Genomic DNA, 12,367 nt, shown 5'->3' with positions numbered 1-12,367 from the left:
GAGTTTATCCTATGTTTGGTTGGAAAAAAATAGTGGTATAACTAATTCCGGGATTAGTTATCACTAGATGGTAATGTTTTTTTATCCCTGTGGGAGGATGAAATAACTAATCCCGAAATAACTTGTTTGGGCCAAACGACCCGAAGAGACCAACAAATACAATATGATCTTACTTCAGGAAGATAGATTTTTGCTTAAAAAAAGTAAAATCACTTCAGCATAGAAAAAAACAGAAACATTCTACTAGTTGATAAGGGAAAAAAACACACACATTCTGCAATGCCTGCAAAACACACACCAAAAGGTGTGATTATTTTATTACTACAAGATTACAACAACTCTTTTATTGCAAGCAAGCAGGCTAAGGCTATTGCATATTTGCAATATGCCATAGACAGTACCCTCTACTTAAAACCAGCTGCGGGTTTGGATTTCACATCGCTGAGGGCTAACGCGGCATAAACCGGGGAGATTCTGAGCAGTCTGAAGCATTTCTTGCCTTTCTCTTCCCTGCAATTCTCCTCTCTGTTGCTCTTGTTGCACCACTTGCCTTAGTCCCTCGCAACGGCATTGTGGATCTTGAATCTGTTGCAGCTGCTGACAGCAACGTTGTACGTCGCCGCGGCTTTGGTCCTCTTCTTCCTCAGAAGATTGGCTTCTCTGCCTCAGATACTGCTGACATGAACGTAGCTGCTGTGCCTATTGTAGAATAACAGAAAGTAATTAAAAAGAGTGGATTCTAGGCGTGAGAATAAGAGATGCGCTAAAATCAATTAATTAGCCACTTCTTAAGAGATGTGCCTGAATTTATAGAGTTGGAAACTGAGGCTATTGAATTATCTTATTGCATGAAGAGACATGTTCGTTTAAATTTACATTTATCTTTAAATTCAAGTTTTAGATGAAAGTCAAAAGTATCAGATCTTTTAATATCTTGAACGTTTAATTATTTCTCCATATATTTTTACATGAAGGCATTTGATAGAACATGAGTTTAAGAAAAAAAATTGAAATTTATGGTTTTAAAATTACCATAATATTTGTATGACTATAAAATCGTATCATTAACAATATTAATAATAAAATATTAAAAAATTCCTAAGAATTAATCCTAGGTCTCCCATGTGTAAAACTACTAGGCAAGTTCAGTGCGACGAGATTTGACTGAAGATGCTACTGCTAAGAATTAATCTTAGGTCTCATATGTGTAAAACTACTTACCCAACCAACTCAGCCCACCTTTACGGACATTAATTATAAAATATTATTAAGAGTAAAATAAAAAATTTAAAGTTACATTATGTTTAAATATAAAAAGATATCCTTTCTTTTAAATAAACTAAAAAGAAGTACAAATTATGTAACACCTGTTGGATTTGTTGCTGGCAGCGACGGGACTGTTGGTTCTCAGCCTCTTCAGAAACAGTAATGGTGATACTACGGGAGCTAGAAACAGTGATTGCCATGAAAAGTATGGCTAAAGAAATGGCTCCAAGAATCATTACTCTAGCCATTTTGAAAACTCAGATGATTCTAATATTTTCTTTTGTAATGAAGATGTGATGGGATACTGTTCTATAGAAGCAGCCATTTTATAGGGAATTAAAGAGGTTGCATGTTAAGTACGTGGCTGAAGAAATTTGTATAGGTTTTAGCAGCTGGACATATATATATATATATATGCTGTCTGTTTTGCATGCTGTGATGTTTTTTTATATCTTCTCTTTGCCTCCACGTACGTAACTTTTGTGAAGAGAAGAGAATCCACTCTTACAAATTAAACAAAATTTCAATTTGTTAGATTTCAGAAATTAGAAACTGATTTTGGAGCTGCATGTATGGAGAAGGTTGTTTGTATTAGCTTATCAAATTGTAGATATACTTAACACATATGGCAAGGTGCAAAGATGGAGCAAAAATTTTAATTTTATGATTTATGAATTCTAGAACGATATTTTTTAACATTAAAACATTTAAGCAATAATATACTCCTTCCAGTCTTATTTTATGTGATGGTGGTACATGGATTTTAAAAATAAAATAAATATTTTTGAAATTTGTAATCTAAAGTATAAATTATAGAAATTTATATGATTATAAATTATCACTTTAAATGTAAAATAGGAAGTTTAAAGTTAATACGACATATAAAAATGTGTTCTTTTTAAGACCGACTAAAAAGGAAAGAGTGTCACATAAGTTAGGACAAAAGAATTAATAACATTTAAATTGGAAAAGTTTTTGATTTGTCCTTTTATAGAAAAGGAAAAGAAGAGGAGTTTGTTTGAACTTGATCGTGAAATAGTTAGTAGTTTTGCATATGTTGGAAGAATTATTTTTTAGAGAACAGCTTTTATTTAGCTGTTTTTTTCTTCTTTTCCGAAGATGAATAAAACAAATGGTATCTGGAAGAAAAAAGAAGAAGAAACATTTGATGTATGTTTTCGAAAGCCAAACAACTGTTTTTTGGCCCTATATATCCGATGAAATTATGCAAGATTAAAACAGAAACGCAAGGTGTTCAGTTGGTAATAACTTTGATTGAAGTGTTAAAATAAAAAAAGATTGTAAAGTTTAGAGCGCTGGCGTATTAAGCCATTTTTCTTTTACTTTAATGTTAATATACTTGTTGACTTATCAAATTTTTATTCAACCCATCCATTGTACAAAAAGAATTAACCTAAATAGCAGTCCATCCAATCGCTTAAATTAAAAATAACCGGTGGATGTATAATATAAATATTATTTATATATAAAATATGTATAATTGTGTATAATCAGTACATAATTTATGTATACTGACCAAGAAAAGTAAACAATGAATTTGTCCGGCTATTTATGTAAAAACTCATTGTACAATTTACCTAATCTCTACTACTCCCTATGTTTCAATTTAGATGATATAGTTTGATTTGATACAAAGTTTAAGAAAAAAAAAAAACTTTTCAAATATGTTGTCCTAAAAGTTTAATAGGCAAAAACTTTGTGGGGCCATGATATTTGGTGGTTATAAAAGTTTCCATTAAGGGTAAAATTGATAAATAAAAAAGTTTAAAGTTAAATTATTTCCAAATATATAAATGTACTGTCTTTTTTTTAAACAGATTAATAAAGAATGTGTGCCATTTAGATTAAACGAAGGGAGTATTATAGTTTCTCGTTATGTGATTTCTGTTGGGATTTTAAGCTTGTGTAGCTTAAAGAGGGTGAATGAGAAATGGAGGGAAAATGAAATATTTGAGTTTCCCTTGGCAAAGGGACATTGTCCCATATCGGAGGAAGAAAAGGCTTTTGATTGGTATATATATAATTGCTCTTCTTCTAACTCTTAAAGAGTTAAGAAGAAGGCAAGCCTCGCGCCGTCGTCGCTCGCTCGCTCGCTCGGCATCGGCTTTGGATTGATTAATCTTTTTGGACAAAATTCCTTTCAATTAATTAATTAATTAATTAAATAATTAACGAAAAATTCAATCCGAAATAACCCATGACCCGCGACCCGGTTCGGTCATGCTCGTTTTCTTTCCCGGATTATTTTAAATACATTTTTCCCGTAATATTTCAAACAACCCTTTTCCAACAGTCATGGCTGTTTCTGAAAGCTTGCAAACCTTTTCAGAAACAATGCCAGCAACTTTATAAATAGAGTTTGAATCCCAAAATCTTTCCTTACGAAATTTTCTGAGCTTCTTCTTCTTCTTCTTCTTCTTCTTCTTCTTCTTCTGCACAATAAATTCCAGTGTGTTCTACAGCCTTCGAGTGGCTCGCTGTTCACCGGCGTTTTGGTACCAACACTCCGGTGAGTTAAATCGTTCTATCGTGGGAGGATATATTCCAGCACCTCGGGTACTTGAGGGGAATAATTTCCTTAAGGACACACTGTGTATTCAGTGGGCTCGATTTATTCCTATACTGTTTTTTTATTTTTCAGAATCTATTTCGTTAAACAAGTATTACTAACTTTCTGTTTTATTTTTTCAGAAAGTTTAATTGTTTATTACAGCAATACATAATTATAACATTCTAAAGGAAATTAATTTATTATATTCTGTATTTTATTTGTGGAGATTAAAACCTGTGTGGTTTTCTACTCCTTCTGAATTTTACTATTCTGATTTGAAGATATAAAAAACTTCATCAGTGTATTGAAATTCATAAAACGATTTGAAGAACATAAAAACTTCATCGTTTTTCTGTGAAACATTATTTAAAAACTTCAGTTTTATTTATTATACATACTGTTTTTGTTAATAACAGTATTGTTTACTGTTCTGATTTTGCCATTAATCGAACTCTTCTGTTGTTTACAGTGAGAAATAATAATTGATAACGGAAATTCTTCTGTGACTATTGCAGCAACGACGATAGCCTCGTCAAGCCGGACTGCTGTTCCACCGGCAGAGAAACCGGAAAAATTTTTCGGAGCCAACTTCAAAGGATGGCAGCAAAGGGTGTTCTTCTGCCTTACCACACTTGGTATGCAGAAATTCACTAGTGAAGAACCTCTAGTGCTTGCTGCAGACATGCCGGACAACGAAAAATTCATGATTGTTGAGGCGTGGAAGCAGACAGATTTTCTTTGCAAAGGCTATATCTTAAGCGCTTTAGAGGATGACTTGTACAATGTGTACAGTACGATGAATACTTAAAAAGAATTATGGGACACACTTGAGAATAAGTACAAGACTGAAGATGCATGCTTGAAGAAGTTCGTGGTTGCCAAGTTTCTAGACTATAAAATGATAGACAGTAAAACTGTTGGAACTCAAGTTCAGGAGCTTCAACTTATTTTTCATGACCTTATTGCTGAAGGTATGGTCGTGAATGAAGCATTTCAAGTAGCTGCAATGATTGAAAAATTGCCTCATTCGTGGAGAGATTTCAAGAACTATCTTAAGCACAAGCGCAAAGAAATGAAGCTGGAAGATCTTGTGATTCGTTTCAAGATTAAGGAAGACAACAAAACAGCCGAGAAGAAGTCTCGTAGAAATTCAACGATCATAGGAGCTAATATCGTTGAGGAGACTGCTCCAAAAAGTAAGAAGAGAAAGAAGTCTTCTGGACAGACTAAGGAGCAGAACAAAAAGAAATTCAAGGGCAGCTGCTACAATTATGGAAAAATCGGTCACAAAGCCCCTGATTGCCGTCTCCCGAAAAAGTATAAGAAGAAGGGACATGCCAACATAGTGGAGAAGAATGATGACATTGATGATCTGTGTGCAATGCTTTCGGAATGCAACTTAGTTGGAAATCCGAAGGAGTGATGGATTGACTCTGGAGCCACTCGACATGTTTGTACTATCAAGGAAGCATTTGCGACTTACTCTACTGCTGGTCCCAAAGAAGGGCTTTCCATGGGAAATACTGCAACAGCCAAGATTGAAGGTTATGGGAAGATATTCCTGAAGATGACTTCCGATAAGGTGTTAACGCTCAACAACGTTCTTCATGTTCCTATTATTAGGAAGAATTTAGTTTCTATTTCTTTGCTTGTTAAGAATGAATTCAAATGTATATTTATTTCTGATAAAGTTGTTGTAAGTAAGAATGAAATATATGTTGGAAAGGGCTACCTCACAGAGGGCCTCTTCAAACTAAATGTAATGGTTGTTGACAGTATGAATAAAATTACAGCTTCTTCTTATTTATTGGAGTCAAATGATTTATGGCATGTCAATTACAAAACCTTGCAGAAATTAATTAATTTAGAAGTATTACCTAAATTCGCATGTAATAAATCAAAATGTCAAATATGTGTTGAGTCTAAGTTTGTAAAATATCCTTATAAGTCTATTGAAAGGAATTTAAATCCTTTAGACTTAATTCATACTGACATTTGTGATATGAAGTCGACACCATCTCGAGATGGGAAAAAGTATTTTATTACTTTTATTGACGACTGCACTCGATATTATTATGTTTATTTGCTTAATAGTAAGGATGAAGCAATTGAAGCATTTAAGCAATACAAGAATGAAGTGGAGAATCAATTGAATAAAAAGATCAAAATGATTAGAAGTGATAGGGGTGGAGAATATGAATTTCCATTTGCAGAAATATATTCGGAATATGAAATTATCCATCAAACTACTGTACCTTACACACCTCAATCCAATGGAATTGCAGAAAGAAAAAATCGGACATTAAAGAAAATGACGAATTCTTTATTAATAAGTTCTGGATTACCGCAGAGTTTGTGGGGTGAAACTATCCTTACAGCTAACCGAATACTCAATAGAGTACCCCACAGCAAAATGCAATCTATTCCATATGAAAAATGGAAAGGAAGAAAACCCAACTTGAAATATTTTAAAGTGTGGGGGTGTCTATCAAAGGTACATGGGTTAAAATCGGATAAAAAACTGTTGATTGCGTTTTTATTGGATATGCTACAAACAGTAAAGCATGCCGGATTTTGGTTCATAAATTCGATAATCCAGAAATTCACGTTAATACGGTAATTGAATCAGATAATGCTGAATTCTTTGAAAGCATCTATCCGTATAAAACTGAATGTGAGTCGTTAAGTGAAAGACCTAAACGACCTCGGGAAGAACCAAAGGAAAATACTCCAAGTATAGAAGATCCAAGGTGTAGCAAACGTCAAAGAACATTAACTTCCTTTGGACCAGATTTTGTGATATTCTTGCTTGAAAATGAGCCTCAAACTTTTAAAGCAGCTATGTCATCTTCTGATTCAGCGTTTTGGAAAGAGACAGTCAATAGTGAGATTCAATCAATTTTGGATAATCATACATGGGAATTGGTAGATCTTCCTCCGGGAAATAAGCATTTAGGTTCGAAATGGATCTTTAAACGAAAAGTGAAAGCTGATGGCACTATTGACAAATATAAGGCAAGACTTGGTGTCAAAGGTTATAGACAAAAGGAAGGCCTTGATTACTTTGACACTTACTCGCCAGTAACGAGGATAACATCTATTAGGGTGTTAGTGGCACTAGCGGCCGTGTATGGTCTTGAAATCTATCAAATGGATGTTAAAACAACTTTCTTAAATAGAGAATTAGAGGAAGAGATTTACATGGAACAACGTGAGAGTTTTGTGATAACTGGTAAAGAAAAAAAGTGTGCAAACTTGTTAAGTCGCTTTATGGACTTAAACAAGCACCCAAACAATGGCATGCCAAATTTGACCAAACAATATTGGCAAGTGAGTTTAAAATCAACGAGTGCGACAAATGTGTTTACATTAAAAACACTCCAGGTCATGAAGTCATTATTTGTTTATATGTTGATGACATGTTGATAATGAGCAAAAACATGGCAGATATAAATGCTACTAAGCGCATGTTGGCTAGCAAATTTGATATGAAAGACTTAGGAGTTGCTGATGTGATCTTAGGAATCAGAATTCACAAGACTCCACAAGGTCTAGCATTATCACAGTCTCACTACATTGAAAAGGTACTTGACAAGTTCAAGTATTTGGATTTCAAAATTGCCAAGACTCCAATTGACGTGAGTTATGCACTTCAAAAGAATGAAGGTGAAAGTGACTCACAACTGGATTATGCAAGAGTATTGGGAAGTTTGATGTATATCATGAATTGTACACGACCAGATATAGCATGTGCTATTAGTAAACTGAGTCGGTTTACAAGTAATCCCAATCACATACATTGGATGGCAATGAAACGAGTTTTGGGGTATCTCAAACATACCCAAAATTACGCTTTGCATTATAACAAATATCCCTCCGTGATCGAGGGATATAATGATGTAAATTGGATCACTGGATTATCTGAAGTTAAATCCACGAGTGGATATGTTTTCACAATTGAGGGTGGAGCAGTGTCTTGGAAATCATCCAAACAAACGTGCATCGCCCGTTCTATAATGGAATCTAAATTCATAGCTTTAGATAAGGCCAGTGAAGATCCCACGAGCTAGGTTCAAAGAGATCAAACAAAGTTATAAATGACGGTTCAACATTGTCAAATAACTCAACCCATTCTCGTGATGAAGACAATGCTCAGAAATCGAGGTAAAGCATTAAGGTTTTTTGATGAGTCAACAAAGCTTAAAGGTTTTGGATATGACCAGATAGTGTGTCTATATGATTACACGTTTAGAAATTACCTATGTGAGTGTGAAGTATAAGCCGTTTCAAGGGGAATGAAAGTAAAGGCCCATTCTCCAAGCACTCATGAAACCAGGCGGTGTTCATGGCTAAAACGAACACAACCGCGAGAACCATAGATGGTTAAGGATTGATTGTGTGACTTATGTTGTCTAGGTATACAACAAAGCTCGACGGTTCAAAGATATCAAATCTATCGATTGACCGAGTATATTCGATATAAGTTCACTACGGAAAGTTCAAAGGGAAACCTACTTATCCAGATGCAATTAATTCTTGCATGTAAAACACACACACATTCGTGCATTCCTTTATTTTATAGCCATTCCCCATTCATGTGGGGGATTGTTGGAATTTTAAGCTTGTGTAGCTTAAAGAGGGTGAATGAGAGTGAAATATTTGAGTTTCCCTTGGCAAAGGGACATTGTCCCATATCGGAGGAAGAAAAGACTTTTGATGGGTATATATATAATTGCTCTTCTTCTAACTCTTAAAGAGTTAAGAAGAAGGCAAGCCTTGCGCCGTCGTCGTCACTCGCTCGCTCGGCTTCGGATTGATTAATCTTTTTGGATAAAATTTCTTTCAATTATTTAATTAATTAATTAAATAATTAACGAAAAATTCAATCCGGAATAACCCATGACCCGCGACTCGGTTCGGTCAGGCCCGTTTTCTTTCCCGAATTATTTTAAATATATTTTTCCCGCAATATTTCAAACAACCCTTTCCAACAGCCATGGCTGTTTCTGAAAGGTTGCAAACCTTTTCAGAAACAATGCCAACAACTCTATAAATAGAGTTTGAATCCTAGAATCTTTCCTTACGAAATTTTCTGAGCTTCTTCTTCTTCTTCTTCTTCTTCTTCTTCTTCTTCTTCTTCTGCACAATAAATTTCAGTGTGTTTTACAGCCTTCGAGTGGCTCGCTGTTCACCGGCGTTTTGGTACCAACACTCCGGTGAGTTAAATCGTTCTATCCTGGGAGGATATATTCCAGCACCTCGAGTACTTAAGGGGAATAATTTTCTTGGACACACTGTGTATTTAGTGGGCTCGATTTATTTCTATACTATTTTTTTGTTTTTCAGAATCTATTTCGTTAAACAAGTATTACTAACTTTCTGTTTTATTTTTTTAAAATATTTAATTATTTATTACAGCAATACAGAATTATAACAATTTCCTCGTACAAAAGTACATTGTTCCTTCATACAACATTATTCCTTCGTATATTTTACGTTTGGCTCCGTTGCTTATATATGCCTAGTCGTTTATACATATGGTATCAAACGACATAATCATTGCGTCGGAACTACATATAAAATGAATTATTTATGCCTTCGAACTTACGTGATTGTTTGTAGTTCGATGAACTTACTAGCTACTAATATTAAATTAGAAGGTAACTACCTATATAGCCTTTTAGATTTTGCACGATTCATCAGTTAACCACTCACATTAGTACTACTTTTTTTTGGGTAATTTTGCTTACTAACTTTTGATTTATTAGCGTATTACGATTTGCTTAAAATTCGATATCATATGTTGCACTAGAAGAAAATGTTGTAATCATGAGTTAGACTCCTTAAATTTTTTATATCGTTTAAAATGGCACCAGATTACTTTTCTATTTGATAAAAGTGAATGACATCCATCTTACGATAAAACTAAGAATATATATAGAACATACATTTTTTTTTTTAGACAATATTATTCGAGTTCACATTTCTGTTACATTATTATACTATCCCAAACACGCTTTCTACTTAAATATTGTAATATTTTAAAAATCGATCTCAGGTAGCGACACTTAGCAAGGATGATCGGTCGGTAACTCAACTATAGTGACACCAAATACGATCTCAGGTAGCGACACTTGGCAAGGATGATCGGTCAGTAACTCAACTATAGTGTCACTAATACGATCTCAGGTAGCGACATTTGGCAAGGATGATCGGTCGGTAACTCAACTATAGTGACACCGAATACAAACCTGACCCAATAAGAAGCAATTCAAGATATCACCACCGGTATAAAAACGTTACAACCCAATAAGAAGAAATTCGTGTATAAGAAGCAATTTAAGATATCACCACCATTATAAAAACGTTACAGAAGACCCCACAATTCCTCCCGACTTTATTAATCTTTATTAATTTTTTATTGAACTTTATTACCTTTTATTATTCTTTATCACCTTTTAATTACTATTTATTGTATCATTAATATTAGTATCTCATATCACCTTTTAATTACTATTTATTGTATCATTAATATTAGTATCTCATAGCTTTAGTATAAATAGATGCTTTCATTCTATAAGACAATATTGATAGTAAAGGACTAGTATTTTTTCTCTTGTCGAAATTCTCCAATTATTCTTGATCACAGTAAGAACAAGAATAAAGCTTAGACTTGTCTTTTTTTCAATTAATCTTATTTAATTTGTTTTCTTCAATTATTCTTATTTAATTTGTTTGTACTTTATTATTTTATTTTAATAAATCAATTTAATCCACATGTCTATGTCTATAAATAATGTTATAAATTCAACCGAAAAAAAAAGTAAAACACACTTCTTAATTGGCGTACACTTACTTTACATTTTATTCATTTTTCAGCCGGAAGGAGTTTGAAATGAAAAGTGAAAAGTGTTGTTTGAACTAAGAAACAAAGGTGGTTATATTCATTGCATCAAACTTAGAGAGAAAAGATAATAAGTACATAATTATTACTCAAAAACAAAAAGTTACACCAAACTACTTGGAAGAAAACACACCAAAAGGTGATTTATTCATTACTAGTATTACTCATTTATTATAACAAGAAGAAGCTAACTAAAGCAAAAGCCTCTTAATTAGAAGAAGGGACTGCGGGTTGGGATTTCGCATCGTTGAGGGCTAATGCGGCATAAACCGGGAAGGGTCTGAGCAGTCCTGAAAACTTCTTGTCTTTCTCTGCCTTGCAATTCTCCTCTCTGTTGCTGCTGCTGCACCACCTGCCTTATTCCTTCACATCTGCACTGCTCATCTTGTATTTGTTCCAGCTGCTCACAGCACCTGTTTAGAACATGTTGAAAACAGTAAATAACTTAAAGGTTAAAAGAATATTTTAATCTAAAATTCATTTGTCTATCGAGTTGAGTCATTCCAGTATATAACTAGGAGTTTGAGAATTAGATATTCTGTGTCAATTCGAATATTGTTGCTCAATTTGCAAAATATTTAAAAAGAGTTTTGAAAAATCATATAAAAATACTTTGTTTGACTATCCAAATATAATAGTGTCACGTAAATGAGATAAAAATATATTAGAAGTAACGTATAATATTATATTCCATCTGTTTCACTTTATATATGTGAAAGTATTTAAATCACTTTATATATGTGAAAGTATTTAAATTAGTACGGAGTATTAAAAAGTTTTAAAGACTTTTAAACGCGTGATCGAAAACAACTTAGAAGACAATTTAGATATATATATATAGCTACAAAAAATTTCTCATTAAGATTAAAATAGAAAGTTTAAATTAACTTGTTTCCAAATTTCTAAAGTTGTCATTCCTTTTTAAAAGACGAAAACAAATTAGAAATATTTGTATAGCTAAAAAAACTTCTCATTAATAATAAAATAAAAAGTTTAAATTAATTTCTTTTCAAATCCCGAAAGCTGTCATTCCTTTTTAAAAAACTAAAATAATTTAGAAGTACTCGTATAGCTAAAAAAATTCTCACTAAGATTAAATAGAGGTGTAAATTAACTTGCTTCCAATTTTTTCCAAAACTGTCATTCTTCTTTTAACAGACTAAAAGAAATTTTGCCACATAAATTTCAAATTCGAAAGTTATCATTCTTTTTTTAACTGAATAAAAAAAATATTGCCACATAAATTATTAAAACATATCCCAGAGTTAATATATATAAAGAGCCTAGTTTATATTCCAACATTACCTAGGAAATTCTTGGCGCCAGTCTCTGCCTTGGTTGTCAAATTCCTCTTCCTCCTCAGAGAATCTGGTGCTTTGTCTCAAATACTGTTCGCAAGAGCGTAACTGCTGTGCCCTTTGGATTTGTTGCTGGCAACGTTGGGAAATTTGCTCCCTTGGGTTTTCAGCATCTTCAGCTATGGTAATTGTGGTACGAAAGCTAGAAGCTGTGACTGCCATTAAAAGTACGGCTAAAGAAACAACTCCAATGATCATTACTTTAGCCATTGTTGAAGGGATGATTCTTTTTTTTATTTTAATGAAGATGTGATGGTGTTAATGCTA

At 33.3% G+C, this 12,367-nt stretch overlaps 2 protein-coding genes across 2 annotated transcripts; both read right to left on the bottom strand.

The window, feature by feature from the left end:
* Window positions 1-220: 220 nt before the first annotated feature.
* Window positions 221-1,577, bottom strand: LOC104113041 (2S seed storage albumin protein-like). The gene is made up of 2 exons (XM_009623123.4): window positions 1,368-1,577; window positions 221-699 (listed from the first exon to the last, which is right to left on the bottom strand). Exons 1-2 carry the CDS (start codon window positions 1,512-1,514, stop codon window positions 409-411), a joined length of 438 nt encoding a protein of 145 aa, XP_009621418.1. The 5' UTR covers window positions 1,515-1,577; the 3' UTR covers window positions 221-408.
* Window positions 1,578-10,796: 9,219 nt separating this feature from the next.
* LOC104087740 (2S seed storage albumin protein-like) lies at window positions 10,797-12,367 on the bottom strand. Its single transcript, XM_009592301.4, has 2 exons — window positions 12,048-12,367; window positions 10,797-11,155 (listed from the first exon to the last, which is right to left on the bottom strand). Exons 1-2 carry the CDS (start codon window positions 12,308-12,310, stop codon window positions 10,954-10,956), a joined length of 465 nt encoding a protein of 154 aa, XP_009590596.1. The 5' UTR covers window positions 12,311-12,367; the 3' UTR covers window positions 10,797-10,953.

Source organism: Nicotiana tomentosiformis, chromosome 8 (genome assembly GCF_000390325.3).
Source record: "Nicotiana tomentosiformis chromosome 8, ASM39032v3, whole genome shotgun sequence".
In the NCBI taxonomy this organism is placed as follows: domain Eukaryota; kingdom Viridiplantae; phylum Streptophyta; class Magnoliopsida; order Solanales; family Solanaceae; genus Nicotiana; species Nicotiana tomentosiformis.
The sequence above is the reverse complement of the archived record's forward strand: the minus strand, read 5'-3'. Positions and strand labels throughout refer to the sequence as shown.

Coding starts and splice junctions, on each gene's coding strand:
- LOC104113041 (XM_009623123.4), bottom strand. CDS start 1,514: ATGGCTAGAGTAATGATTCTTGGAGCCATTTCTTTAGCCATACTTTTC. Junction 700..1,367: donor GCCAGCAACAAATCCAACAG/GTGTTACATAAT, acceptor ATTCTACAATAG/GCACAGCAGCTACGTTCATG.
- LOC104087740 (XM_009592301.4), bottom strand. CDS start 12,310: ATGGCTAAAGTAATGATCATTGGAGTTGTTTCTTTAGCCGTACTTTTA. Junction 11,156..12,047: donor TGGCGCCAAGAATTTCCTAG/GTAATGTTGGAA, acceptor TGTTCTAAACAG/GTGCTGTGAGCAGCTGGAAC.